The sequence below is a fragment of the Acinonyx jubatus genome, chromosome B1 (genome assembly GCF_027475565.1).
Source record: "Acinonyx jubatus isolate Ajub_Pintada_27869175 chromosome B1, VMU_Ajub_asm_v1.0, whole genome shotgun sequence".
NCBI lineage: Eukaryota > Metazoa > Chordata > Mammalia > Carnivora > Felidae > Acinonyx > Acinonyx jubatus.
Genome location: NC_069382.1, coordinates 144,769,066 through 144,796,854, shown reverse-complemented (window position 1 = coordinate 144,796,854; position 27,789 = coordinate 144,769,066). Strand labels below are relative to the sequence as shown.

At 38.6% G+C, this 27,789-nt stretch overlaps 1 protein-coding gene across 4 annotated transcripts in view; it reads left to right on the top strand.

Moving 5' to 3' along the window:
* Nucleotides 1–27,789, top strand: part of SLC4A4 (solute carrier family 4 member 4) — a 353,101-nt gene that overhangs the window by 155,759 nt on the left and 169,553 nt on the right. For 2 of the 4 annotated variants that reach the window (XM_027058126.2, XM_027058106.2), the window contains exons 6-7: nucleotides 531–710; nucleotides 12,498–12,593. In XM_027058126.2, the coding sequence (XP_026913927.1) occupies nucleotides 531–710; nucleotides 12,498–12,593 (276 nt within the window). The remainder of the gene's footprint in view (nucleotides 1–530; nucleotides 711–12,497; nucleotides 12,594–27,789) is intronic. The other 2 variants (XM_027058136.2, XM_027058130.2) reach the window with 2 other exon arrangements.

The window sequence follows — 27,789 nt, the reverse complement described above, 5'->3', positions numbered from 1 at the left end:
TTTACTTCGTCCTATTTTAAGGAAAATATATCATTACAGAAGGATTTGGGAAAACAGATCTAAAATTCAATAATGTCACTACATTAAATTTTGCATATTCGCAAGTTTTTTTAAGTATCACTTGTATTTCTGGCATACTTGCTATGATAGAGAACATGAATTTTCTAATCTTACTCTTTTTTACCTAATTGAAAAAATGTAAATTACTGACTTAGTGTGTTACTCATAGAAGAATGTGATTAATGTGAATTCACTATTAACTGGGATTGAAAAAAGACAAGATGATTCTTTCTCTCCAAACATATAATTCATAGTGGAATATTTATAACTCTCTCATTAATGCTAGAATCTGTGTGTCCTGTATCTTTACCCTTCATATAAAGCGGGAGGTTGGAAATTTGGAAAATAGTATATTGATATAAAATTTGAGGATGACATCCATAAAGTTGGAGTAAAAAGTAACTTTGTGATCTTGTGACTGAGTTTGCTTTTCGTTTTTGTTTTGCCTTTTTTTTTCTTTTTTGTATCAGAGATGATTGTTGACCATCAGATTGAGACAGGCCTATTGAAACCTGACCTTAAGGATAAGGTGACCTATACTTTGCTCCGGAAGCACCGGCATCAAACCAAGAAATCCAACCTTCGATCCCTGGCTGACATTGGGAAGACAGTCTCCAGTGCAAGTAGGATGTTTACCAACCCTGATAATGGTAATGCAGGGCCAAGCATTTGCCTCACTCTTTTACCTCATTCCATCTCTTACCTTTACTTCATCTCGTGTCCTCTGTTGTTTTTACTCTTCACCATATTTCTTCTTTCCTCAAGTTCATATGCCACTGCCATTTCCTAATGACACTTTTATCCAGTTGGGCAGGTTTGCAGTCCTGTTGGAAAGATTTCAGCAGTTACTAAGGCTGCAAATGCCAAGATGCCTTGCTTGCTTCATATATATCTATTCTGATTGACTGAGATGGTTTGGTAATAACGCTATGATGAAACAACTGAATATTTCAGATGAGTCCTCAAACTTGTAGATTTTTGAGTATATCAAGGAATATGCTTTAGACTTGGGGGTTTGTCAGAATTAGGATGATAGACTAAGATATGATAAATGCTCTGAATTCTAATATCATACAGTGTTTGCTTGGTATGTGAGATGGCGTCCAGTCTATAAATGATCATTTATCCAAGGCTTAATATTTATTACTTAATGAAGTCTAGGACTACAAAAAAGTCTGTTCTTTAGTTATATGATCATGATGGTTAGATATGAGAATAATTATTCAAGGTAGGATTTTAACCCCATTATATAGTAATAGGAAAGGCACTGTGTCTTGTTTATACTCTTGCATTTGGCAGACTTTTCTGTAAAATATCTTTTGTATTATTGTTTTTGTTTCAAATACATTTCATGGTTGGGTATAATCTGAAGAGGGAGAAGCTAATTTCAATGAAGTCTGAGAATGAAAGCATGGCGAAAGTGTTGCTAAGCATTGGGTTGGTAAAACCAGCTCTCTGTCATCCCACCCCTGGTCTTTTTTGGTACCAAGAGAAATGAGTAGATAAGGGAACTTCTAATTCATTGCCCTCATCTGTATGTACAGAATAGTGTAAGATATTTTGCCCTGGAAAAGGTGGACTAAATGAATTGTATAAACTGAATTCTAACTTAGCTACTCCATTTCTGGAAACTGAGTTTTCTGACTTAGTGTTAAAATTAAGCGTTGGCTGGAAGAGAGCTCACTATTAGCAAACTTTCTCTGGTGTATTTTTGAGCCATTCCATTATTGTAGTTTCTTAATGAGTGTCTAGTCATTAAATAGAACCAAATGAAAAGGTCGGTTTTATTGAGTGACTTACGCATTGATATAACTGTTACCATAAATTTTTTTAAAAGCAAAACAAATTATAAATAAATAATTCAAAATAAAACGCTTTATAAAAAAACATTGACAAGAAGAAGAATCTAATCTAAAATATTCCCACTACAGTTTGATGGTTCTATCATTATCTGGAATATTGGTGCTGACTGGAAATATTTTATTTTTTATGTATGTCTTTGTTTTCTTTGTTTTCTTTTTAATTGTATTTTGAAGAGTTTAATGGCTGGAAATGTTATAGGATGACCAGTTGGTTACAACTGATGTCACAAATACTTTGTTTTAAAAACAACCCCTGTATTCTTTTTTTTTTTTTTTTTTAGTTTATTTTTTATTTTGAGAGAGAAAGAGAGAAAGAGAATGCGAGCGAGAGAGAGCAAGCAGGTGGGGGAGGGGCAGAGAGAGGGAGACAGAATCCCAAGCAGGCTCCACACTGTCAGCACAGAGCCTGATGTGGGGCTCAAACTCACAAACCGTGAGATCATGATATAAGCTGAAGTCAGGAGTCAGACGCTTAACTGACTGAGCCACCCAGGAGCCCCCAATGCCTATTTTTAAAATTATGGCAACTAAAGTAAAAGTCTGTCTTTAATCTTATTTCTTATTCTTTTCTTCATATGAAATGAAATTCCATGATTTGGAGATCAATTTTTTTTTATCCCGAAGCTGGTACTTACTGTAGAGAAGCAAGAAAGTGCATTGTTTTCAAGTATCACTGTATTTGCAAAGAGAAGCGGAATGCATATGGCAGAGGGAGCGTGGCTTCCACCAGTCTGGGTTGAGCTTCATTTTCATGAAGTGCAATTAGAGTAGAAATTAAGAACAGATGGATCTTGGAGGCCAGTATTTTGTGCTTCAGGAGAAAATATTTGGATGTGGAATACAGCTAATGAGTTGATATCATCCATCATTCAGTTCTTTTATCCTATCAGTAGATCTTTATACTTCAGAGCTAAGTTGAAATTGCCTTTGTCATTCACCTTTCACTTGTGAAATGTTACATATGCCGGGCAGAAAGCAAATAGGGAGAGCAGTCAGCTCTTCCTTCCCAGCTCTTCAGCTGATCAGTTTACACCCTGAAGCATGGAATAAGATTAGGCCTTTTTAAACATGTTTTTATTGGCCTTTGTGTTACCTAACTCCTTTTAAATATCCAGAGGCAAGATTTGACTTAGAGAGATTCTACAGTAATGACTTTCATGTACCTCTAAAATACGTTATTATAAATGGTCAGATGGCAAATTTTTGGGTTTTTTTTCAAGTTTATTTTCGGAGGGAGGGAGGGACGGGGAGAGAGAGATAGAGAGAGAAAGAGAAAGAGCACAAGCAGGGGAGGAGCAGAGAGAGAGAGACAGACAGAGACAGAGAATCCCAGGCAGGCCCTGTGCTGGTCAGCTCAGAGCCTGAGGCGGGGCTTGAACTCAGTCACTGTGGGATCATGACCTGAGCTGAAATCAATAGTTGGACCCTTAACTGACTGAGCCACCCAGGTACCCGATAAATTTTTGGTTTTCTAGAGGCACTTATATTCTTCTTGCAAGTTTACACAGTTACCTTTATATGTTCGGGTTTAATTACTTAACATCTTTAACTATGAAATATCTCAGAATACATTTCTAAAACAAAGAATTATAAAGTTGTTGCTACTATTTTAATAAATGAGAATCTTGTATCTAGTGTTGGACCTAGTTCTAACACCGAAAAATCTAGATAAACTTCAGTCACTTTACTCTACTGGTATAGGCTAGAAAATAGACATTGCTTTCTTTAGTTATGATGGCAATAGAGTAGTTAATAGCTGCAATGTATACTTTAGAATTGGGATTTTTTTTTTTTAATTTTCCAGTGGTGTGATGGAGCTGCTTCTATCTATTCACAAGAGCCAGTCAGGAATTTTGCAAGCCAGTTGTTAAGCACAGATAGTATTAAATATCAAATTATGTATGTATACAATTAAATAATGATATTAAAAACAAAGGTAATAAATACTCATTCAGATTCACTATTTCCTATTTATTTTATTGCATGCTACTAGAGTTTATACACTTCAGGTTATTACCATCTATTGTGTATATATAAACACACATAAAATGGTGTGCTGTCATTTCTTCCCAACTCTTTGTTCATAGGCTTCATTTTGGTCACTTGCAATAAGTCATTGTGGTAGTATTTACACCAAAGAATTCAGAAAATTCAAATCAGGGCTTGATTTATGTTTTGTCACTTGTCTATAGACTTTAAAAAGTGATGGAGAAAATGCTAATAATGCCGATTAAATGTGTCTAGTGTCTATAGCCATTGCCTAGTAAGCTTGAGCTCTTAACAAATGACCATAGACTGGGTGGCTTGAACAACAAGCATTTATTTCTCACAATTCTGGAGGCTGGGAAGTCCAAGATCAAGGTGCCATAGATTGGGTTTTCGGTGAAGGCCCTCTTCATTGCTTGTAGATGGTTGTCTTTTCATTGTATCTTCACATGGCAGAGAGAGATCCATCATCTTTCTCCTGTCTCTTTTCATAAGGGCACTAATCCCATTCAGGAACGCTCTGCCCTCATAACCTAATTTTCTCCCAAGGGCCCCACCTCCTACTATCACATTGGGTAGGAGGGTTAGGATTTCAACATATGAATATTGTGAGGATACAAATATTCAGTTCATAACAGCTTTTAAAATGTGAGGGGCATAAGGAATCAAGTATATGTTCTGCTGGCATTCAAAAACTATTATCCACTTTGTCTTCATTGTTTCACTTTTATCCTACCTGTTAACATATATGATAATGGATATTCAACAAGGATGTTGCAACTATGTTTGGTCAGAATCAACTGACTATATGCAATTCACAACAGAGTATCCTATATTTTATTATTACTTGTATGTGTGCTGCCTGTCCTTTATATCAGTAAAATTTATTACACACACACACACACACACACACACACACACACACACACGCATGCACTTTCCCCTGGAGAGTTGGTTTTTGCAAACATTTAGCATCATACTCACTTAACAGGCTACCACTGTCTCTCTATAGCTAAAGATTAGCTCGTTGTTTAGGGTCCCAATGTAGCTGGGTTCAAGGTGGTTTAATGTTTTTTAAAAGAAATGAAAAACATTTGTATTTGTAATAAATCAGGGAAGAATCAGGCTAGCTTCCAAGATGTTAATTGCAAAATTACCACTTGTCTGAGACATCTGTGAATTCTGATGGACACATCTGCCAGGTACTAAATTTTAGGCAAGTGCTATAATTTCCCAATATATTAATTGAGGTATTTTTATGGAGTTAGCATTAGGTTTTCATTTCTTCTGGTGTTAGATTTTCTTTTGCCCCCTGTTGCTTACTATCATTTTACCTTGAACCATATGAAATTGCCATTTTGTGGGTAAAGTTGACTGTCAGCACTTTCATATAGTTCTACTTAATAATTTGGTTTGGGATACTTAGATAATCTGTATTATTATAGTATATACTATGAAAGAACATTTAAGCCTAGGAACATTCCTTGGCAGTATTTAAAAATCTAATAAGATGTATTTTGTTTGCTTTTTATTAGAAAGTGAAAGTAAAGTTTGTACTTAATTGGTATGTATGCAAATTCTTTAGTAAGATGTTTATGACAAGGTTACCTGATAACTGTTGTAAGGAATAATGGTTTGTTAGGATGGTCTGATTTTTAAAAAATATTAATTTTAAAATATTTTTTATTTAAATATATTTTAAATATTCCATTTAAATGGATCCTTCTGATATGTATTGTCTAAGGTTATAAAAGATGAATGAGACCTGATTTAAGGACAAAAACCAACTGGGAACCTTAATTTGAATAGTCAGCTTTCACTAACTACCTTTGTGGAAATTGGGGCAATGCCGTCATCAGTTTGTCCCTGTTTTTTTCCCCTTGGCTTCTTCATTTTTTTTTTTTTTTTTTTTTTTTTTTTTTTTTACCCCTCGACTGTCATAGAAATCTGCTCTTTACCCTCCACTGTCTGGGAGTACACATGCCCTTTACTAAAGTGACTTTGGTTATCCAGTTATACCTAAACTATGAATTTCATTTTTTCCTAATTCAATTTCATGACCCCATTTTTCTTTAGTTTTTTTTTTTTCAGTAAAAAGTTAGAAAGGTAATTTAGTAGTTTCCATGTTTGTAAAACAGTATAGATAATGAAAATTAAATGAGATAATATATGTAAAATGTTCAAAATGGTGACTGGCACATGGTAATCAAAAAGATCACTCTACCAAAAGCACAATTAAGGAAGAAAAATCTCATACTGAGTAAGAGTGGTTTCTGGAATGATATTTGTTCTGTAGCTTATTATTTGGGAAGAGACTCATGGATATAGTGCTGATTTATTTTCTCTGCCCTTTGGTATTGGTAGCTAATACCAAATGGAGTATGAGAGAGGAGGAAGCCCTTTCTCATCATATAGTTCCTTAGGAAGAGTCTTTCTCCCTCATTCATTTTACTCTTTGCCAACAGAGAAACCCTAAACCGCACTGAGAATCTAAGACTTAATAAAGCTGCTCCAGCAGGTAGGTGATGAGTTGGAAAAGGTGGCTGCTCCAGAGCCAGCTCTAGGGACCCAGGGCTTGCTCCTGATTGAGCCTCTGGGTTTTATCATCAGTTTGCAACCCACCTTTTTTTTTTCCTGTCAGACATGAAAACTGTGATCTACTCGCTCCCACTACTTGTTACCATCACTTCTTTTCTCCCTGGATTCCTCTTTTCATTGTTTCTTTCCAGGCTAGATGCTGCTTCCTCACTAGCTCTCACACTGCTTCTTCTGACCTAAGTACATATCACCATTAGCTATTTTCAAAAGTGTTTGCTAGGACTGTTACCTACCGTAACATAGACCTTGGTTAGCAACACAGAACAAACCATGGAAAGAAGTCAGGTTTTTTTGTTGATGGTAATTCTAGGTCCCATTGAAATGTAAGCGGGATTAGCTAGACTCTCCTTGCTTTGGATCTGATTTGAGATTAGGCATTTTCAAGCTATTTGGTTTGGATGTCAGATCAAGCTGCCTAGATACTGGCACGATGTAGATCTGGCTGGGACCACCGCCAGGTTGGCAGCTTTCTCAGTCCCTTTAGAAAGTCTTAGCTTTTTTGTCTGAGTTTTGGATTCCAGTTTATCCCAATTGTTTCTGGCTGGGTTGTTCCACTGGGCAGCTCCCCTCTCCCTGTACCCTTGAATTCAGACCTGGTCCCTGACTCAGTGGGTAAGGGCCAGCATTTTCCTAACTTCCCACAGAGATGCTGTTCCTCTGAAGCAGGCCATCTTGTTTTCCCAGTTCTGAGATGGGTCAATCAACAATTTGTTTCTCAGGCTCACATTGCTTTAAAATGAGTGTCATCTTCCCAGGTGCCTTTCTGCATACAATCAGCTCTCTCCAAAATCCAACAGCACATATCCATCTGTTTTGTTCAGGACTCTAATTCTGCGTTCATTTGCACATCACAGATGAATGTCCTGGCCAGAACCCAGTGAACGATCAAGCTCTTCTCAGACTTCGATTAAATGAACGAATCCATGGAAAGTTTCTAGAAAAGTGCCTTAATATTCCTTAATAACAGTAACTTAATAACACTGATTCCTAATTCATCTATCAGACACCATTCTTATTTCCTTTCTCTTCCCTAGGCAGGTGTCTGATCTTCCAGATTTGTAATGCTCAGATCTTTAAATAAACAACACATTTTCTCCCAACTCTTCTCCTCCCAGTATTTGGTAGTCTGTTCTGCTCTTTATGGCAATGAGGGTCAGACGTAAGAGATAGAACACAAATGAGTTTTTTTAGTTTTAGATTTGAAGGCCCACTTTATAATCTTCTTCTTGGAGACGTGGTACCGTCTTTTCTAAAGGCTTCATTCTAGTCCTGGACTCACACATAGTGGCAGCGTGATTTTGAGCAATTCACATAATATCCCTGAGCCTCATTTTTTTTTTTTATATCTGTAAATAAAGGTAGTAATGTTTTATTCTATTTATACAACCAGGAGTAGATGAGATATTTTTGGGAGACATATTTTAAGAAGCATAATGTGAGATATTACTGTAAGGAACAGCTATTCAGAAATATTTAAAGGGGCAAATTTAATGCCTTTCACATTTAAAATCAAGGACAGAGACTCAATTCACCACCATTATTTTGTATTCTGTTATTTTTTTTGTGCGTCTCAATTTTGTTTTTCTACTACTATGTAAATGAAAAATTCTTGGAGTTTTATTTTTAAAACAGTGCTAATTTCATTATCAACTTTAGAGATGCCAAATAATACATAATGAAGTGTCACTTGTGGGCTTTATATTTTCAGTTAGGAAATAAAGATTGATCAATATGTCTGAGCAATGATAATAATATATGTATGAATAATAATATATGTATAGCAGGATGTTACCATGAGATAAACAAATTTTATATTTTATTAATTGCCAGTCTATGTTACACAGCCTGGGTCTCTGATGGAGTAGAGAAATGGAATGATTCTCTTTGTCATATCCTACCCCATATGGAAGAGAGATGTACTTAAAGGGCCCTTAACCTGTTTGCTGCTGCCACCCCTGGGTAATTATCTTCCCAGAGATCCTTGATAGGGATACCTTTGTGAAGTCTTGTTTTCCCCAGCCCCATCTTGCTATAAGAGCAGTTAGGAGAGTAGGTGGGACTACTACTCTCTGGGACTACGATCTGAGACTACGTTCTGGTCTCTACAAAAGACAAAGAGAAAAGGAGAGGAAAGGACAGGAAAATGTGAAAAAGGAGGGAAGGCAAAGAGGAAATGTGAGCACAATGGACTCTTTATCTTATCTTCCCAAAAGGAAAAAAGGGGGAATAAAATGAATGTCTTCCAAGAATGATTAAGCATGCCTCATCTACTCAAGGCTAGTTTCAGTACAAATAACAAAGGGCAAAAAGGAGATCTTTTCACGTTCATCAACCTGATTTCTTAAAAATCACCTTTTGCATTTAAAGTTGAATTAAATTAGGCCACAGTTTCTGTCTTTGGTGCTTTCCAACACCCCTGAGGATGCTGAGCAAAGGAAACATTCCATCAATGACATTAGTAGCAATAGCAACAACAATAAATCTCCTATTACTTGAGCATTTATTATACACGGGGCATTGTTCTCCATGATGTTTCTAATGTATATATCATTATCTCCATTTGCATATGAAAAGCCTGAGCTCAGAAATAAAATAATTTTCCCAAGCATAAAAAGATGGACAACCTAGTGTGCTTAATAACAATATGCTAATTAACCTACAAAGGGTAACGAGCTTCCTCAACAACAGTTTATTTCCCACACCAGGTCTTTTACTTTGTGTAATCATGTGATGTTGAAGGGATCTGGAAGTCAATTTATATCTAGGCAGGGGTACACTCCAAACATGGCAGTTGGATGTCTTTTTTGGCTTTCCAAAAGGAGATTTCTAGGCAACATGTTTCATGTGTTTATAGGTGAAATGTGGCCAATACTCCTGGGTTAAACTTTCTGGGTAAATAGTTGTGGAATGCATAGTACATGCTCAATGACAATTTTTTAAAAAAGTTTTATTCAGGGGCTCCTGGGTGCCTCAGTTGGTTGAGCATCCAACTCTTGGTTTCAGCTCGGGTCATGGTCTCACGGTTCATGGGTTCAAGCCCGGAGTTGGGCTCTGTGCTGACAGTGTGGAGCCTGCTTGCAATTCTCTCTCTCTCTCTCTCTCTCTCTCTCTCTCTCTCTCTCTCTCTGTCTCTCTCTCTTTCTCTCAAAATAAATAAATACTAAAAAGAAAGTTGTTATTCAAATCCCAGTTAACATAAGGTGTACTATTAGTTTCAGGATGCCTACTTGAACAAACAACACTGCGATCCTAAAAGAGTCCTAAAACTTTAACATGAGTGAAATTTATTTCCTTCTTAATAGGATTGTTCAAAATACATTTTGCTGGAGAAGTTGTTTTGGGTTTATTTGCATGATTCAAGTAGGCACACCCTCCCTTGAACAGATTAGGATTGATGGTTTTGGACAAGCTGATCTCAAGGGTAACATGAATCATTAAAAAACCTCCTCACAACACCTTTTTCTTCAGTCTAGATACAGGAAACCACCACTTTGAAATCTTTGGAGCTGTAGATCTTTACATCTCTCTCATCAAGTCACAATAATACAAACTAATTTCTATCTTGTTTATGCCTGGAGCCAGGCAAAAATGATTTAGAAGAGAATGTGTATGATAATCGCAAAGCTAAGTTGTTTATTTTGCAGCTTAAGTGTAGAAGAGGTACAATGAAAGCATTATCTAGGAAAGGTGTACATAATATGTCATTATCGTGGTATAATTATAGAAAGTTCGGCTCCAGCTTTGGGAACAACTTTTCAAAATCGTATCTTTGTGAAGAGAGAAAAAAAGCAACATGAAAAGGTTACAGAGTTTGTATCTCTTCCTGCACAGAAGTACATAGAGGGTCCAACAAATCAAAATGTTGGAATATGCCAACATAAGTAATGGGTGCTGTGAACCTCCCACTTTTCATGCGAGTAAGCAGCCAGATGGCTCCAATCAGCTTTGCTAAAACACAGGTGCCAAGCCTCTACGGGCAGTTTCATTTTTCATGCCTGTCTTTGGAGCCAGGTTCTTGGCTGGTGTGTGCCAGGCTCCGTTCTGCTGTCCCCTTGATGGTGCTGCTCAGCATCAGTAGAGGCTGTATATGCAGAAAGGAGTTTCCAGCTTTAGCTCCCCACAAATAACACACTAACATCTTGGGAGGGGTGGGGGGGGGAGAGAAGCTGTTGGGGAAAGTCATGTTATCAGCACCCGAGTTTCAGAGCAGCTGCTGACCTCTTGTACTCACGTTAGGGGCAGGCCATGCTATCAGTGATAAAATTTGGGTAGCTTCACACTGCTCAGAAGCTAAAGAATGTGAACGCTTTTTCGAGTTTACTTTACATTCCTGACCTCTGTCAATTCTCACTGACCTGGAATTTCAGTCGATCTTTGCTAAGGCCTAGATAGATGGCTGTAGTGGTCCCATATCTCGCACTTCTTTCAGCTAAATTGGCTGGAATATGGGCCCTTTAAGCAGATCACTCGATTGTCAAAGGAAATAGGTGGTGAAACCTGGTCAGTCTGATAATATATGTTTCTAATTGCCTCCTGCTTGACAAAAGCAATTTTGGAATAATCTCAACTGATTCATTTTCCTTTCTTCATTTTTCTTAGTGCAATAAAAACTTGCAAAGAAGTTCAGTTATGGGAAACAATTAAAAATTCAGATTGCAAAGAGGAGACATCAGATTTGCCTCAAACAGGTGCTGGCACAGATGGCCTGCTCACAAGTCCTGGCTTTATTTACAGCTTTTAAACACAGACAGATAAATTGACAAAAATGTTTCTAGATTTTATAATGTACTGGATGCCCAAATTTGGCCATAAACTTGCATTAATTTGTAAATGATTCCATTCAAAACTTGACCTCCCAAGTCACCAGTAGCCTTAAAAAGACCATTTGTCTGCCCTGTAATTTGCACACTTGTGTGAATAGATTATCTGATCTTTGTTTTTGATTGGATATGTTTTATTGCCTTGATTATTTAATGACTCTCTCTGATATTAAAAGTCTCTCAAGTCAAATTGTATGTAGTCTGATGGTTAGGTATTTCCTGCCTCATTGTTCCTTGAAGGACAATTATGCTCCCTATTTCTTACTAGCCTTGGAGTGAGGTATTTGATAAGAATAGCAAAATAGATGACATGAAGCCCAAATGAAATTATCTTCAGGCAGAAGTTTGTGGTGCTTTCCAGCTGATGAAAAATATCTAGAGAAGCCATACTATGCATTTAGCTTGCATCGTTAATCTGTCTTTGATTTGGTCTAAGATTTGGCATGAGTGCACCGAGTATTAAAATTATAGTAAAATAAGTATTAAAGGGGCCAGAAACTGAGGGGCAACATGCATTTCTGAATTGGTTTATATTAAGGTGTTGATTCATCGACCTCCCAGTCTCGTGTTTCTGAAGGACTGAAAAGCAGAGGCAAAGGAAATTGAAAACCAGTTCTGTGTTCATCAAGGAAAATATCTCAAAAGTGAAAATATGGAATGTTGCTTTCTGCATTTCTGTACAAGATCCATAGAAGGGTCTGTAGGGTAGATCATAAGAAAGCTCCTTACTAATATAACTCCCCGCCCCCCACCCCCCGCCGTGCTTTACAAAACTACATGTAACTTCCCTCTGTGTGTGCTTATGTGGTGCAAAATTATTACCCGTCTTGATCTTACATCTTCAGATTACTGTTCATGATGTAAATCTTTCTTCTGGACACAATCCCTGTTTTGTGTATTTGGACTGCAGGGCGGATCGTTCGCTGGTACTTGGGGAACGATAATGATGGAATGTATTTTTTTAGGCTTTTTCATTGTGTGTGGGGATTTGCTCCATCGAAGGGTCATGGGAGGGGGTGTGTGTGTCAATGTAACATGTCATTGTTCTTCTTTAACCCGCTTGTGTGATTTGCTTTAGTATTTTTTCTTCTTAATTAATGCTTCCATCCTCATCCTTGCTGTGGCTGCTCATGTGTCCTCCTCCTCCTGTCTTCTGCTTCTGACACTAAAGCCCGCAGCCCGCTTGAGAACTCAGTGCCCTGCCTAGCAACCCGCACCCTGGACGATGACCCCCGAGTGCGGCGCACTCCCAGCGTGGGATGGCTAAGTAAGTCAATGCCTGGGGAAAGGGCAAGGATGGTGGTGATGGTGGGGAGCGGGAGGGCAAGAAGGTTGGGCTCATGATTGCTGAGTGGAGGGTATCCTCAAGACTGTCTGAAGGGAGAAGCCTCACAGATTTCCTACGATCACTGATTTATGCCTTCTACTACTGGAGCTTATACTAGTAATGTATTTTGTGGGTGATCTGCCATCCTGCGTTCAAGCTGAGTACCTTGTAAGGTAGTGGAAGGAGTTGCAGACTCAGGGGTTAGGTCTGGCACTGGTAGAACTTCCTCAGTGGGGTCATAATGCTGACCTTCTTCCTGCAGAGGATTGTGAGGAAGATCACATGAGATGAGGTATCTTACTGAAAGCATTCAAGCGATGGGTGAGAGGGAGAACTTGCTAGGTTAATGGTCCAAGATAAAAAAATCCAAATACTCCTTTTATGTGTAAGAAAGGCAGTAAGTGCCATGGAAATAAGATAAAATCTTCATTCTTTAAAATAAAGAGCTTGTGAAAGAGACAGGATTTATTATACCTAAAACCAAATGAGAGAAGAACATGCACAGAAAACTACATGGACTTTTTCCAAATTTGATTACATGTGATACAAATTTCTTTCAGTTTTCAGGAAGCCCATCCTTGGTGACAGCATTAGGCTTTTTAACTGTTTATTATCACCTTTCTTATCATAAGCTTATTGATTTATGCTTTTTTACTAATTTAGCATGAGAAAATTTCACTTTTCTGGGAAGATGTCTTTCTCATATGGCTTAATAGGGGAGGTTTTAGTTTACTCTAAAATAGTGTTTGTTGCACTTCATTCTTCCAGGGCTTTTCTTGAAGTAAATCTGGTGTTTTGGGAAACTATATTCATAATTTCTGTGTCCCATAGAGATACAAATGCAGGCAGGCACCGTGCTAGGCAAGGGTATTTAGAGATGAGTAAGAGAGTCCCTGTCCTCAGGGGACTGCCTTTCTAACGAATGAGGCAGGACACAAAGGATAAAACTGTACAAAATGCTAAGTGAAATGACTAAAAATCACATACACACACTTAAGGTTATGGGACCATCTGCTTGGCCTGGGAGTTGTGATGGTGCAAGAGGCTTTGGGAAGAGATGATTTTAGGGCTAAATCTTATAGGAAAAGTAGGAGTTTGGTGATGGCAACATAGGGCAAAGGGACCTTTACTGAACTCCTAACTTTGTAATGATTTCTGCTACATAGTGGGTCTAAGAAGCTTGAATAATTTTTTTCTTGAATAATAATACAAGTTGCAAACATTAATTTATCACTTTTCAGTAACAAACCCTGAGCTAAGTACTTTATGTGATGCCATGTAATTTTCTGAACAATCCTGTTATGTGCCTATTGTTATTGTCCACATTTTACAGATGAAGACATGTGGCTTAGGGAGGTTAAGTAACTTGCCCAAATCACACCGATCATAAGTGTCTAGGGGAGGTTTTGAACTTCCTCGTATGGTAGTTTCGTGAGTAACACCTTATTGAACTAAAATATAAGAAATTCACTTGGCTATATTGCCAAAAAGATACACTGACCCCACCATGATGCTCTAACACTCATGTGATTTTCTCTGCAAGTATCATGCATTCCTTCTAATAAATTCTTATTATTTTTAGTGATGCCTCTTGGGGAAAAAATAAATTCAGGTATAGAGTGTAGTCATTGGGGTTTGGAGTCAGGCAGGATTGAGTTTGAAGACTTGCTGGCTTCCTGACTTTGGGCAAGTTACTTTTCTACTGTAAATTTGGGTTTCTTAACTGTAAAGTTGAGTTAATTTTACCAACATAGGATTATTGTGAGAATTAAATTAGAAATATGCAAAGTGTTTATCATATTTCACCACACTCAATAAATCCAGCATTACTGTTATTAACAAAGTACTTATAGGAATTGCTTAAGATATTGTAGCTATTTTTATCCTCTGAAAGTTTTATTTATTCCATGTCTGGCATCTAGACATTGAAATACTTTTCATGGATACAGCATCAAGGAAATTGACCAAAATGCTCAGTTTGCCAATGATATGGAAATATGTCAAGTATTTGGAAATCAACATCAGACCACATCCTGGGCCAATCCTTCTAAGAAAACAAATTTTAGTAATGAGAGAGGATTATTCTTCTTTAAGTTTTATTTATTTTGAAAGGGGTGTGGGGGGGAGAGAGAGAGAGAGAGAGAGAGAGAGAGAGAGAGAACATGAGCAGGAGAGGGGCAGAGAGAGAGAGAGAGAGAGAGAGAGAGAGAGATTGAGAATCCTAAGTAGGCTCCACAGTGTCAGCATGAAGCCCAACGCAGAGCTTGAACTTATGAACGATGAGATCATGACCTAAGCCAAAGTCAAGAGTTGGCTGCTTAACTCACTGAGCCATCCAGGCGCCCCAAGAGAGGATTCTTATTTTTGTCTATTTATATGATATATTCTCTTCTTAAATGAACAACTGAAATGTGTAATCTTAATCACCCTCCCCAGGGCTCCCTATTACCTACCACATCAATTCAGTAAATTTAATATACATATATTGATGGTCCACAACTTATGATGGTTCAACTTACCAGTTTTCTATTTTATGATGGTGTGAAAGCAATACAAATTCACTAGAAACTATACTTTGAATTTTGAATTTAGATTTTTTTTCTGGGCTGGTGATGTGGCACGATACTCTTTCATGATGCGGGGCAGTGGCAATGAGCCACAGCCCCTTTTAGCCACTTAATCATGAGGTAAACAACCAACACACTTACAACCATTCTGTACCTATACAGCCATCCTGTTTTTTACCTGTAGTGCACTGTGCAATTAATTGTATGATATTCAACATTTTATTGAGAATAGGCTTTGTTTTATTTTTTTATTTTTATTAAAAAATTTTTTTAACGTTTATTTTTGAGACAGAGAGAGACAGAGCATGAACAGGGGAGGGTCAGAGAGAGAGGGAGACACAGAATCTGAAACAGGCCCCAGGCTCTGAGCTGTCAGCACAGAGCCTGATGCGGGGCTCGAACTCACAGACTGTGGGATCATGACCCAAGCTGAAGTCGGACACTCAACCAACTGAGCCACCCAGGTGCCCCGGGAATAGGCTTTGTTTTAGATGACTTTGTCAAACTGTAGGCTAGTATAAGTATTCTAAGTGCATTTAAGGTAGGCTAAGTGCGATGTTCAATAGTTTAGGTGTATTAAATGCGTTTGACTTACCATAGTTTCAACTTATGATGGGTTTATCGGGATGTAACCCCATTGTAAGTTGAGGAAGGTCTGGAATAAGTAACAAAGATGTGCAAAGTGACATTAAGTCCTGCTGTTTCTACCTACCCATCCAACTTTGTTTTCATCTCTTCTCAGTATGAACCTCTAGTCTAATCAACTTGTCCTTTTTCTTCTGGCTTACATCATGGTGAATTCTACTTCCATGCCTTAGTTGATTCCTCTGCCCTTCCAAGAATGCCTTTTCAAGCATGCCTATCCAAAACTACTTAGTAGGGCCCAATGAAGTTCATCGTCTTTATAAAATAGTCCTCATAAACATAGAAGATCTTGTCATGTCTTAAAATTCCAAAGCTCCTATTATCTGTGTTTCATAATTGAAATTTACAGTATATTATGTTGTCCTCTGATGTTTGTTTGTTTGTATTTTTCATTTCCACTATGTAAAAAAACTCCTTTAGGGCATGGGGTGTAAAGTCATGCTTTTGTGTCTCCTCCAGTGCAGTGTAGGTACTTGAAATATGGGTTTGTCCAGTAAACATTGCTCAATCCTTGATACTCCATCATTTCACTTAAAGCAATCAACAGCCCAGTTTTCACTAGGGCCCATATTGACCATCATAAACTATTAATGAGAAATAAATACTGTTTGTTTACCTGCAAAAACTATTTACCCAAATTTCTACTCATCCAGGTCTGATGAATTTGGTTATGAGTTTATTCTAATAGTTAATATGGAATTATTTTTCAGAAACACTATGAAAAATACCAGCTAAAGAACAGGTTTCTGAACTAGGTTCCATTAATTTAATCTTTCAATTCTCTTAGCAAGATGTTTTCAGGCTTAGCATAACCTGAAGTAACTGGCTTTGAGAAGCTACATTTAAAGTTGCTTTTGGGGAGTAAGCTCTCATCATTTTTACATTGTGTGCTTCTTATCTTAGTTGTCACCTGAGGCAGATATGAGTTCACAGCTCTTATCCGTTTCGGATGCTGCCAAGGTATTGAATTAGAAGTTGGAACAGAACCAAAAATGATTTCCTCTTACAGATCTCACTGGCAGGTCTGAAACCAGCCAGCAGCCCAGCAGCCTGGGCTACTGAGAACAAAAGAGAAGCTTTCACCTCTACTTTTCAGGACAAGTTAATACCCACCTAAATGCTTTGCCCTTGCTAGAGCGTAGAAGTGGGCTCTATCTTTGAAGGTCCAGCGTAGCTCTTCACTGTGCATGCTTATCTCTGAATTTAGTTTGACATCTAATAACTGGCATCTTCTGAGCCCTCAGAAAACACTTGTGTCCTTTTGCAGTTATTGGCAGTCAAGATCAGCTGCTTCATACTCTTACGTCTGAACTTTAAAGAAGAAAATGAGGTTTAGGGTTTTCTCCTGCCATCTTTGGCCCACCCCAGCATCTGTCTTCACTTTGCTGTGTGTTGTGTCTGTCTGTCTAGTTAATGAATTTAACAGGCAAGGACCTCCTGGTCATGTTCAGTGTTTTGCTTTGTAGCTTCTTATCTTATGCTTTGTAGTATTTGATATAATTACTATCCTTAAGCATTAATATTAGATCATACTGTTTTTTGTTTTTTGATGAAACCACAGTGGTATGACTGTAGATTCTGGTTTCATCCTATAGCCAGGTTACACAGTGAACATTAGAATTTAAAGAATTGAATTGTGAGTGGGACTTATTTTGCTTTTTTAAAAATTTAAATTCAAGTTAGTTAACATACTGTGTAGTAATGGCTTCAGGAGGAGAACCCAGGGATTCAGCTTTTACATGTAACACCCAGTGTTATCTTGGAAGGTGCCCTCCTTAATGCCCATCACCCATTTAGCCCATCCCCCCACCCATCTCCCCTCCAGCAACCCTCAGTTTGTTCTCTGTATTTAAAGTGTCTCTTATGGTTTGCCTCCCTCTCTGTTTTTATCTTATTTTTTCTTCCCTTCTCCTATGTTCATCTGTTGAGTTTCTCAGATTCCACATATGAGTGACGTTAGGGAAAGATATCATACGATATTTTGCTTTTTTAAAAGAAACTTTAAAAATTTCTTCTTGGGAATTTCTGAAATTAAGCAATTCAGAGTCTTTCATCTATTAGAAAGTTTACTGACTAAATAACAATTACAATTTTCATGGGCTCTAGAGTTTTCTTAAAAAGTTTCAGAACGTGGGTGCCTGGGGAGCTCAGTTGGTTGAGTGTCCGACTCTTGATCTCAGCTCAGGTAGATCTCGGGGTTGTGAGTTCAAGCTCACGTTGGGCTCCACGCTGGGTGTGGAGCCTACTTAAAAACAAAAAAAAAACAAAAAAAAAAACTTTTGGAACTTCTTTAGGAAGGTGGTGAACTCAGAGAGTTCACTTTAACAAATTCAAGTCAACAGCTATTCACTGAGCTCTTACTTTTCTAGTTCCATAGTCTAATTGGAGAGAAGGAGATGAAGAAAATTCCTAGGTAACATTGATTCAAGAGAGGCAACAATAAGTGCCATCAGAAGACTACAAGAACTGACCTGTTTATCTATATGTGTAACATAGTAGCATGCGTTATGCTGTCTGGAAATGCTTATTGGAAGACTGGATAGTGGGGCATAAAAAGAGAATTGGGAGATTTTTTTTTTTTAAGGAGAGATAGACTTTGCACTTTTTTTTTTTTTAAATTGAGATGTCATTGATATACAGCATTACATTAGTTTCAGATGCACAGCATAATGATTCAATATATGTATATGTTGTAGAATTATCACCACAGTAAGTCTAATTAACATCCTTCAGTACACATAAAGTCTTTTTTCTTGTGACGAGAATTTTTCAGATCTTCTCTCTTAGCTTCATATAACTTCAGATATGCAATACAGTGTTACTAACTATAGTCACAGTGCTGTACATGATATCCCCATGACCTACTTATTTTATAACTGGAAGTTTGAAACCTTTGACCTCTTTCACCCACCCCCACCCCATGCCCAGCAACCACCAGCGTGTGTTCTGCGAGGTCACTTCACTGAACCTTAAAGGCTGGGTTGTACTTCCACACATGGAGGTTGTAGGAAAAGCAGGAGGAGACACTGAAAGGTGGTGCTAGGCTGAAAGAAAAGTAGAAAGGCAAGGTTGTTGAGAAAGCATAAAGAAGAGTTTGTGTGAGATCGAGGAAGTGGACACATTTAATTAGCAGAGGGGGCAAGAGAACAGAACTGTGAACAGTTTTTTAGCATGGAGGTAGATTGGTCAGAACTGTATGTTAGGGAAATTAATGTGCCAGGGGTTATTTGAATGGAATAGAAAGGGAAGCAGTTGAGGTAGGGAGATAGTCAGGAAGGGATCACAGTAGACCAGATGGGGAGAGTGAGGATCTGGGCTCTGATGGAAATGAGAAGGAGGGGATCATACAAGAAATGTTAGAGATGGCATCTGTAGGACTTGGCAACCTATCGAATGTTAGGGGAGCAAGAGGAAGGAATCCAGGATGCCTCAGGTTTTGAGCTTGCAACTAGGGAGCTAATAGGAAAGCATTCATGGAAGAAGGTGATGGGATTTATAGGAGCACATCAGTGCACATTTCTGTCTCTTGTCATGCATGCTATAGCCATCTTTGAACGTGTATTTCACTGGGAGGTTTTGAAGCTTTTTTTAAAAAGTCAATTTATTTATTTTGAGAGAGAGAGAGAGAGAGAGAGAGAGAGAGAGAGAGAGAGATGATCCCAAGCAGGCTCCACACCATAAGTGCAGAGCCCGACACGGAGCTCGGTCTCATGAATTGTGAGACCATGACCTGAGCCAAAATCAAGAGTCAGACACTTAACTGACTGAGCCACCCAGGCGCCCCTCACTAGGAGATTTTTAGATGATTTATCATGGGTGAAGACTCTTTCATATTTCTGCTTTGTTATCACATTCTCCCCTTATTTTTTTTCAATCCATCTAAATCTACCTTGGGAGTACAGAATAACTACTATATCACGGCTTTCTTTAGGCAACTAGTAAATTTAGAGCATTTTTATCTTGATTCCATGTATTTCACCTTCCATCCCTCTGTTCCTTCTTCAGCAGGCTGAAGATGTGGGCCTGTTCTTGACTGAAAATCTTATTTGGGTCATTTGTTGTATCATTCCCACATACATTTTTGGCCTTTTTTTTTTTTAATTTAACTTTATTTATTTTTGAGAGAGAGTGAGCAAGCAGGGAATGGGCAGAGAGAAGGAGGGAGAGAGAGAATCCCAAGCAAACTCTGCATCACCAGCACAGAGCCCAGTGTGGGGCTCCAACTCCGGAACCGTGAGATCATGACCTGAGCTGAAGTCAGATGCTTGACTGACTGAGCCACCTAGGTGCCCCACATTTTGGGCCTTTTAAGAGACAAAAGGAAACTCGAGTACAGCTTTCAAAATTCCCTCACTATAACTTTTCAAAAGACTGTAAGAAATAAAATCTTTCAGCAACCTGACATCAACCTTCAGACTTTTTGGTTAATATAAGACTTTCAGAAAACTTACGAGGTATCTAAGAATGAATTACAACATTCTTCAAACAGAGACAGTTCTAACCACTTTTTTTTTTAATGGGAGTTATTTACTATGTATCCAAGCTTCTGAAAGAGGTCTCATTAGTTATTTCATTGATACCTAATATTGTATTTATAATGAGCTGAAGTATATACTGACTCTAGAAGCTTATAAATAGAATCAAAGTGGAGAAAGAATAAAAACTTAGAAATTCTGTTATATTTCAGAGTACTAGGGACTTGGAGGAGATTTCAAGAGGCACAGATTTGGAAAAATTTTGACAAGGTGTTGGAATTATAAAATGCATTTTTTTCCCACCAAAGAGAGTTTGGGATTTGTGAGCATTCAAACTTGTGCCTGGCAATATGTGATATGTGGAATATGTTCATGATCAAACTCTGTCCCTTTTCCTGACCTTCCTGTTCCTTACCATCTTTCTTCCTTCTTTCAGACTCGAAACCTCAGAGCCATCTTTGATTATGCACTCTCTCCTCCCCTCTATCCGTAGTGAACTGCTACACATGTTAGATGTTGCGTGCCTATGTCTCCTTTCTGATCTTCCTGTCATTGTTTTTGTTCAGGTCCTTATTTCCTCTTGCTTAGTCTAATCCACCAGCCTGTCACCTGGGGTCACTGCTTATAGTTGGACACATGCAAACACATCCTGTGCTTTGCCTTCCAGTTAATCTTACTATACCTGGCTGATAAGTCAGCTCTCCTGTGGAAATGGTCAGTGAAGCCTCAGTACATCTCAGACGATATCCAAATCCCTGGGCCTGGCACTCAAGGCCCACTGCCTAGTGACCTAGATTTGAGTAAGTGGCATTTCACTGTGTTTTTCTGTCCTCACTTTCTCTGCTCCTACACTTTGGTGCTACTTATATTACTTGAATTTGCCGAGTGCTTCCTTCCATTATTGTCTTTGGCTTTAACATTCTCTCCGCTTGGAACACTCTCCTTCCTCTTGAGACTTTCTGTCAAAACTCAGCCCATCCTTCAATGCCCACATTCTCCTTGGAACCTTCCCAATTTGAGGTACTCTCTAGTGACGTTGAGGTCTGAAAGTATCTTTTGTGAGATTTCTCACATGACGTGTATCTCATTCTGTTTTGTATTAATAGTGTTAGTAGTGGATACTTGTCTTATTACCTCTACTAGCTATGCATTTTTTTAAGGGCAAGACCCATGTCTAATTCGTTTAGTTATCTTCTGTCACAGGGATGGACAGACTAAGGCCCATGGACCAGATCTGACTGGCTGCCTAGTTTGGTAAACAGAATTTTATTGGAACATGGACAAGCTCATTAGTTTATACATCAGCTGTGGCTGCTTTCATGCTACAGTGGTAGTGTGTGGTTGTAATAGACATATTACAAAATATCTACATATTTATAATCTTCCATTTTACAGTAAAACCCTTCTCACCTTTGCATTATAATACTGGTTCTCAAAGTGGGGACTGGTGAGCCGTGGTATCCGTGAGACCCTTTTGGAGGGTCTTAGGATTTTCTTTATATCATTCAACCAAAATAACATATCTCAGCAGACTGAACACAGAAGCAGACATGAGAATCCAGATGTATTTCCTTAAGCCAAATATTACAAAAGATTTGTAAAAATGTGAAACAATGCTGTTCCTTTTGCCAAATTTTTTGTTATGAAAATATTTTTCATAAAATATATTACTTATGTTAACATGTAATGGGCTTATGGTATAGTTTAAAATTAATGACTATTTTAAAACTTTAGTTTTAACTTCTAATATGGTAAATTTTGATAGATATAACCCAGACAAATACTCTTAATTTTTAAGTATGTAACGGTATCTTGAGACTGGAAAGTTTGACAACTGCTGTTCCATTGTGTCTAGGAGAATGCCTTCTCTGGAGCAGTAAATCAATAAATGTTGCACAAATGAATGAATAACAGAACCAAATGATTCAAATGTAAGATTAAATAAAATGCAGTGGCAATAATTGAAAGTATTGAAAGGGAAGTGTAAGAACCATTAAGAGATGATGTTTTTGTTCTGTGTTTGTGATGGATTTCCACTTTGCCTGCCAAAGAACATTGATGAGACATGGTAGAATGGAGATGATTTGAGGGGGTATAAGAAGAGCTGGTTTTCCTGACTTTCTTTCTTTGCTGCTTCATGACAGTTAGCAGTCAATCAAAAATCCATTGGCTGGATTTTGCTACAGTGACAACTAACCCCAAACATCTCAGTTATTTAATACCATAGAAGTTTCTTAGTCATACTACTATTTGTCTGATGTGGATCTTCAGGGAGTTCTGCTGACCATTGTTAGTCAGCATCCTGGCTAATGGAAGCCTTCTCTCAGTCCGTGCTTCCACAATCATTGTGGCAATGGGAAAGGGTTATGGTGACTCACAGGCTGCCTCTTCAATTTCAGCCCAGCAATGACACATGTTACTTTCACTCACATTTCATTTGTCATACTGAGTCATATGTCCACACCTAACCTTAAAGAATTGTTATCCTACCATGTGCCCAGAAGGTGGAAATTCAGAAATACTTGGTGGCCAGCACTAATGACTACCTCCCAGTCAAACAGAAATTGTAGCCATGACTTTGGAGTGTGTCCTTGGCAGTGCTGAGAGAAATGTGAAGCTCTGTAAAGCCAGTATACAGAAGATATGTCCTCCTGAATACTCTTATTGATGGAGGATGAGGGCTTTTGTCAGAGTGAGGAAAAGCTGGGGTTACCAGTTCAAGGTCTACTGAAGAAAAACTGAGGCTGTGGTTTTATGGTCTACTAGTGAACTAGACTAGATTAATTTGAAACTGGTGGAGAGTATTTCATGCAGGTATACAGTAAACCACTCTTATTAGACCAGACAATGTCTGGATTTAATTCTTGGAGACAACTGAAGATCTGACTACTTGAATTAGTATGTCTGTACACATGTGAGTGAGAGAGAGCAGAGGAAAAGCAAATGCAGTATTTCAGCGATAGATATCAGTTTCAAAGTTAATAATGAAATTTCTTCTTGGCAGCCAATAGTAGAATTTTACTTTGATGAAAATTGCTGGCAGAATCTTCAGAAATATGGTATTTCTTTCTGTGGTAAACTGAATGTTTATGGTATTTAGAGTTGTCCTGGTAATTAAGATACCAATTCTACTCCTCTTAATGCATCCTGCATCTCAGTAGCTCCTGACCTGCCCCTGTTAGACCAGAAGCCCCTGGCATCTTTGTACTCCTCCTTGTCCTCCATCCATACCCTTTGGCTGTTTTCCTTCTTATTCATTCCTGCCCTTCTGTGACTCCATTGCAACTGCCCTGCTTCAGATGCTTATCATCTCTTGTGTGCACTATTTGAATATCCTCCTGTTTTCCCAGTCTTTTGTCTTACCCCTTTATATCCATCAGTCATGACTGCTGGAAGGACCTCTCTAGGTCACAGATGCAAACATAATCACTCCCTTTCCTCAAAAACCTTTAGTGACAGCCCCCTGCCCTTTATATGCTCAAGCCCAAGCTCCCCAGCCTGGCTAATACTTAGAAGATCAAATCCAAGTTCTCTAACCTGTGAGATGCCCCTTGACTTGCTTTCTGCTTAAGTCTCTAATCATTCCTTGACATTTCCACTCTTGAACGCTAAGTTCTAGTAATATTTGGATCCGCATATTCTTAGGTTCCATGTCTTTGAATCTCTCCCTTATTCATGCTGTTCCAGCTACTGTCAAATTGATGTGGCTAAATTTAGCCTATTCTTGAAACTCTTGCTTCTCCCAGGAGACTTAAAAAAATTATATCCCTCTTTTCTCTCCATCCAATCAAAGTTTCCCCTCCCCATTGCTTTATTATCATACCATGGTACAAGTATGTTTCCTGCATTATTGGAAAAGTGGTCAAAGAGCCTGAACCGCATACATCTTTGAATCCCCATTGCCAAGCACAGTGTCGCACTTAATAGATGTTCACTAAATTTTAGACTGGACTAATCCACCTGACTCTTTCCATGGGTATATATTATTGGCTAATCAAGCATTGTCAGTTACACTTGTATCTCCTTTGTCTTGACTGGATTGATATGTCCTCACTAGTTTGATATGAAAGATATGCTCTCACCATCTTTAAGAGCTAAGTCAGTCTGAAAACACATGAGAGGAAATAGAATATGCAGCATCTACTTAACTAGAAAGTATAGTATCTGTTTGCCTGAGACAAACTTTTCGAACAACAGGCAGTTCCATCTTTGTTTTTGACTATTGGGTACTCTTAGAAAGAATGATGATAAACTTAACAAATTTGTCTACATTTTCTTATTTGTATGAGTTGCTTTTTCTTTTCTTCTCTCTCTCTCTCTTTTAATATTGAGAGATGGTGGTGGTGTAGGGAGCTATTAATGGGCCATGAATTGTGATTCTTCTTGCATAGATTGAGGTTCTTTTGGAGAAAGCTGTGATATGTTCATCACTCAGGCTGTTATAGTGCCTGGCACACAAACACTTCACAAATATTTGTTGCTTAAATGAACACTTAACCTGAAAGTAAAAGAAAGGACTGAAAAGAATATGGAAACCTAGCACAGGAATGATTTTTTCTGAATTTGTCAGATCATAGTCTTTATGTCAAAACTAACCAGCCTCAGTAGCAAGGGGAAGCTCTGCTATTCTTCAGTAGCTGCTAATAGTAGTAGAATTTGAGACCTGAGTTCCTTGGCTCAGATGCCCATTTTCTGCTGACTAGATCATTCTACCCATGGTTGACATACCCTCACCAAAACAGTGTTGACTACTATGAGCTGTCATTTATCCAGTCTGGTGCTGGCTCATTTAAACGTCCCCAAAAAACATTATGTGAAGCAAGCCTCACTGACCCCTTGTAAATAAAGACACTGAGACTCAGTGAGGTTCAAGTGCTTATGGTAGTCATTAGGGCTGTTCCCAAATGTAGGTCTCCTGTGGGAACAAATAAGGATTCTTCTTCCTCACCTGCTTGAAGTTAGGTGTGGCCGCATGACTTGACTTTGGCCAGTGAAACATGAGCAGAAGTGATGGGGGTCATTCCTGGGGAGAAACTGAAGAACCAGTACATGCTCCACTAGGTTCATTTTTCCTTCAAACCAGCAGCATTCTAGAGAGTGGCTGCTATGGAGCAGGTCCTGGCTTAAGGACAGAGTTGCAAAAGCAAGCCCCTAGCCAATCCACAATGGGCATCATCCTGAGTAAGAAGTAAAGCACTGTTGTTTTAAGTTAGGAGAATTTCAGGTGGTCCTATCACTGTAACCTTGCCTATCTGGCGGGGAGTGTGTTTTAGGTCACTCCATAAGTGGAGGACCAGGGTTTGAACTCAGGTGTGTAGATGCCAGATGACACAGTTATTTTTTATTTCTGTCTTTGCTTCTCATGCTGTCTGCCCTCTGTTCTCCCTACTTTCAGCAACAGATAGTGTCCTTGTCTGCTGACAAGAGGTGTGGATATTGATGACCTGAGCTTTGTTGTTTCAGGTCAGAAAATTAAATCCCCAACATTTTTCAATGAGAGGCAACAAGTCAGCATTCAGAAGTATAATTTCCAGGGATGGTTCTGTTTTCTAAATCCCATTCTTACCAACCACAGGAAGAAGCTGGAGCACATACACTATTACAGGCCATGATCAGCTTTGGCCTCAGGAAGAGCCATACATAGATGGCTCTTCTATGTATGGTTACAAATCAAAGAACGGTCTTGTTAGGTGATATTGTGGAGGGACTAATAGCATCCTTCTTTTGAGGAGGAAGAACAGGAAAACTTCAATTATAATGGCAAGTTTTCCCCATAGTAAAAGTTCTATGTTTTAAAAAATTGATTCTTCTAGCACATACTTAGGCTGGGGTCTGGATTTTAGGAATTGCTGTAGGTATCAAAGTTGAATCATTTCCCTAATTTCCAAGGGACATCTTCAAGTAATTTTTTTTCTGTGTTTCTAGGGAAAAGCCTAGAGCCTGTATGAAAGTTCTCTTACGTGTTTTCTCTTAAGCAGCTAGTGGCTTAGGCTCTGTGTAGGCTGTTATTATTATTTGTAATAGTGTCAGTAATAGGTGTGACTGTTGTCTTCAGTAAGAATGATTACTAACACCTTGGATTTGGAGGATCCCTTTTCTGCTAGTGGTGATAATTTTATTATATCCAATTATAGAGGTTTTTTTTAAATTTTTTTTTAACGTTTATTTATTTTTGAGACAGAGAGAGACAGAGCATGAACAGGGGAGGGTCAGAGAGAGGGAGACACAGAATCTGAAACAGGCTCCAGGCTCCGAGCTGTCAGCACAGAGCCCGATGCGGGACTCGAACTCACGGACCGCGAGATCATTACCTGAGCCGAAGTTGGCCGCTCAACCGACTGAGCCACCCAGGCGCCCCATCCAATTAGAGTTTTTGAGTACTGCTACTTTATTCATTCAAATTGTCAATTATTCACTTAAATATTAATTTTTTTTTTTTTTTTTTTTTTTTTTTTTTTTTAGAGACAGTGTGAGAGCACGAGTTGGGGAGGGGCAGAAGGAGAGAGAAAATCTCAAGCAGGCTCCATGCTTAGAGCAAAGCCTGATGTAGGGCTTGATCTCACAACCCTGGGATCACAACCTGAGCTGAAATCAAGAGTTGGATGCTCAACCAACTGAGCCACCCAGGCACCCCATTCACTTACATATTTTTAAGTACGACTCTTTAGCCGGTGCTTAGCTAAGTGTGGGGAAAATACAGTGAACAAGGCAGACACAAGCAGATAGGTACCAGTCAGGCCTGTTTATCAAGGGGACAGTGATGTTTGTGATAAGCTACTTCTCCTGGGCAGAGTAGGGGATGCTTGTAGAGAGAGTGGGTCACATCTGAAGGAGGAGGACGAGCACCTGGAGACCATCTACGAGGTGAACAGACAGTGAGGGATCTGACTCGGCCATAGATGCTGATTAGAAGAATCAGAGAAAGGGCAACTTAACTGGTTTACAGGAACTGGCTCAATACAAATATGTAGGGATAGTCTCTGCTTTGGTGTTTTAGAGAACAGGCCCTGTGGGTAGACATTTTAGGAAAGAAGATACTGACTTGACACTCTGATGTTTGAGATAAAGATTGAAATGTAATTTTTATTTTTATGATTCAGTGATTCATGAATTTCAGTGATTTTCCAGAAGATTAATGACCTGTTGCAAGTTCAGGCTGATAAAGCCCTGTTAGCAAGGATTTAGTCCCATCTCTTGTGTGAGGGTGCAAAGTTTTCCCATCAAGGGTTTTTTGTTTTTTTGTTTTTATGAGTTGGGGGAAGGAATGATGGCTGTGGGGACCAATTCCCCAGTGCTAGAGAATATACAAGGAAAAGCAAGGGTCTCTACTTAGGAAAATGTATAGTGAAGGCTAGAAACATACGGTGATGTACAATATTTCTAAGAAGTTATGTGTATTTAAATGAAAGCCAGCTCTTTCTGAGCATGTGTGTGCTTTGGTTGGCACAT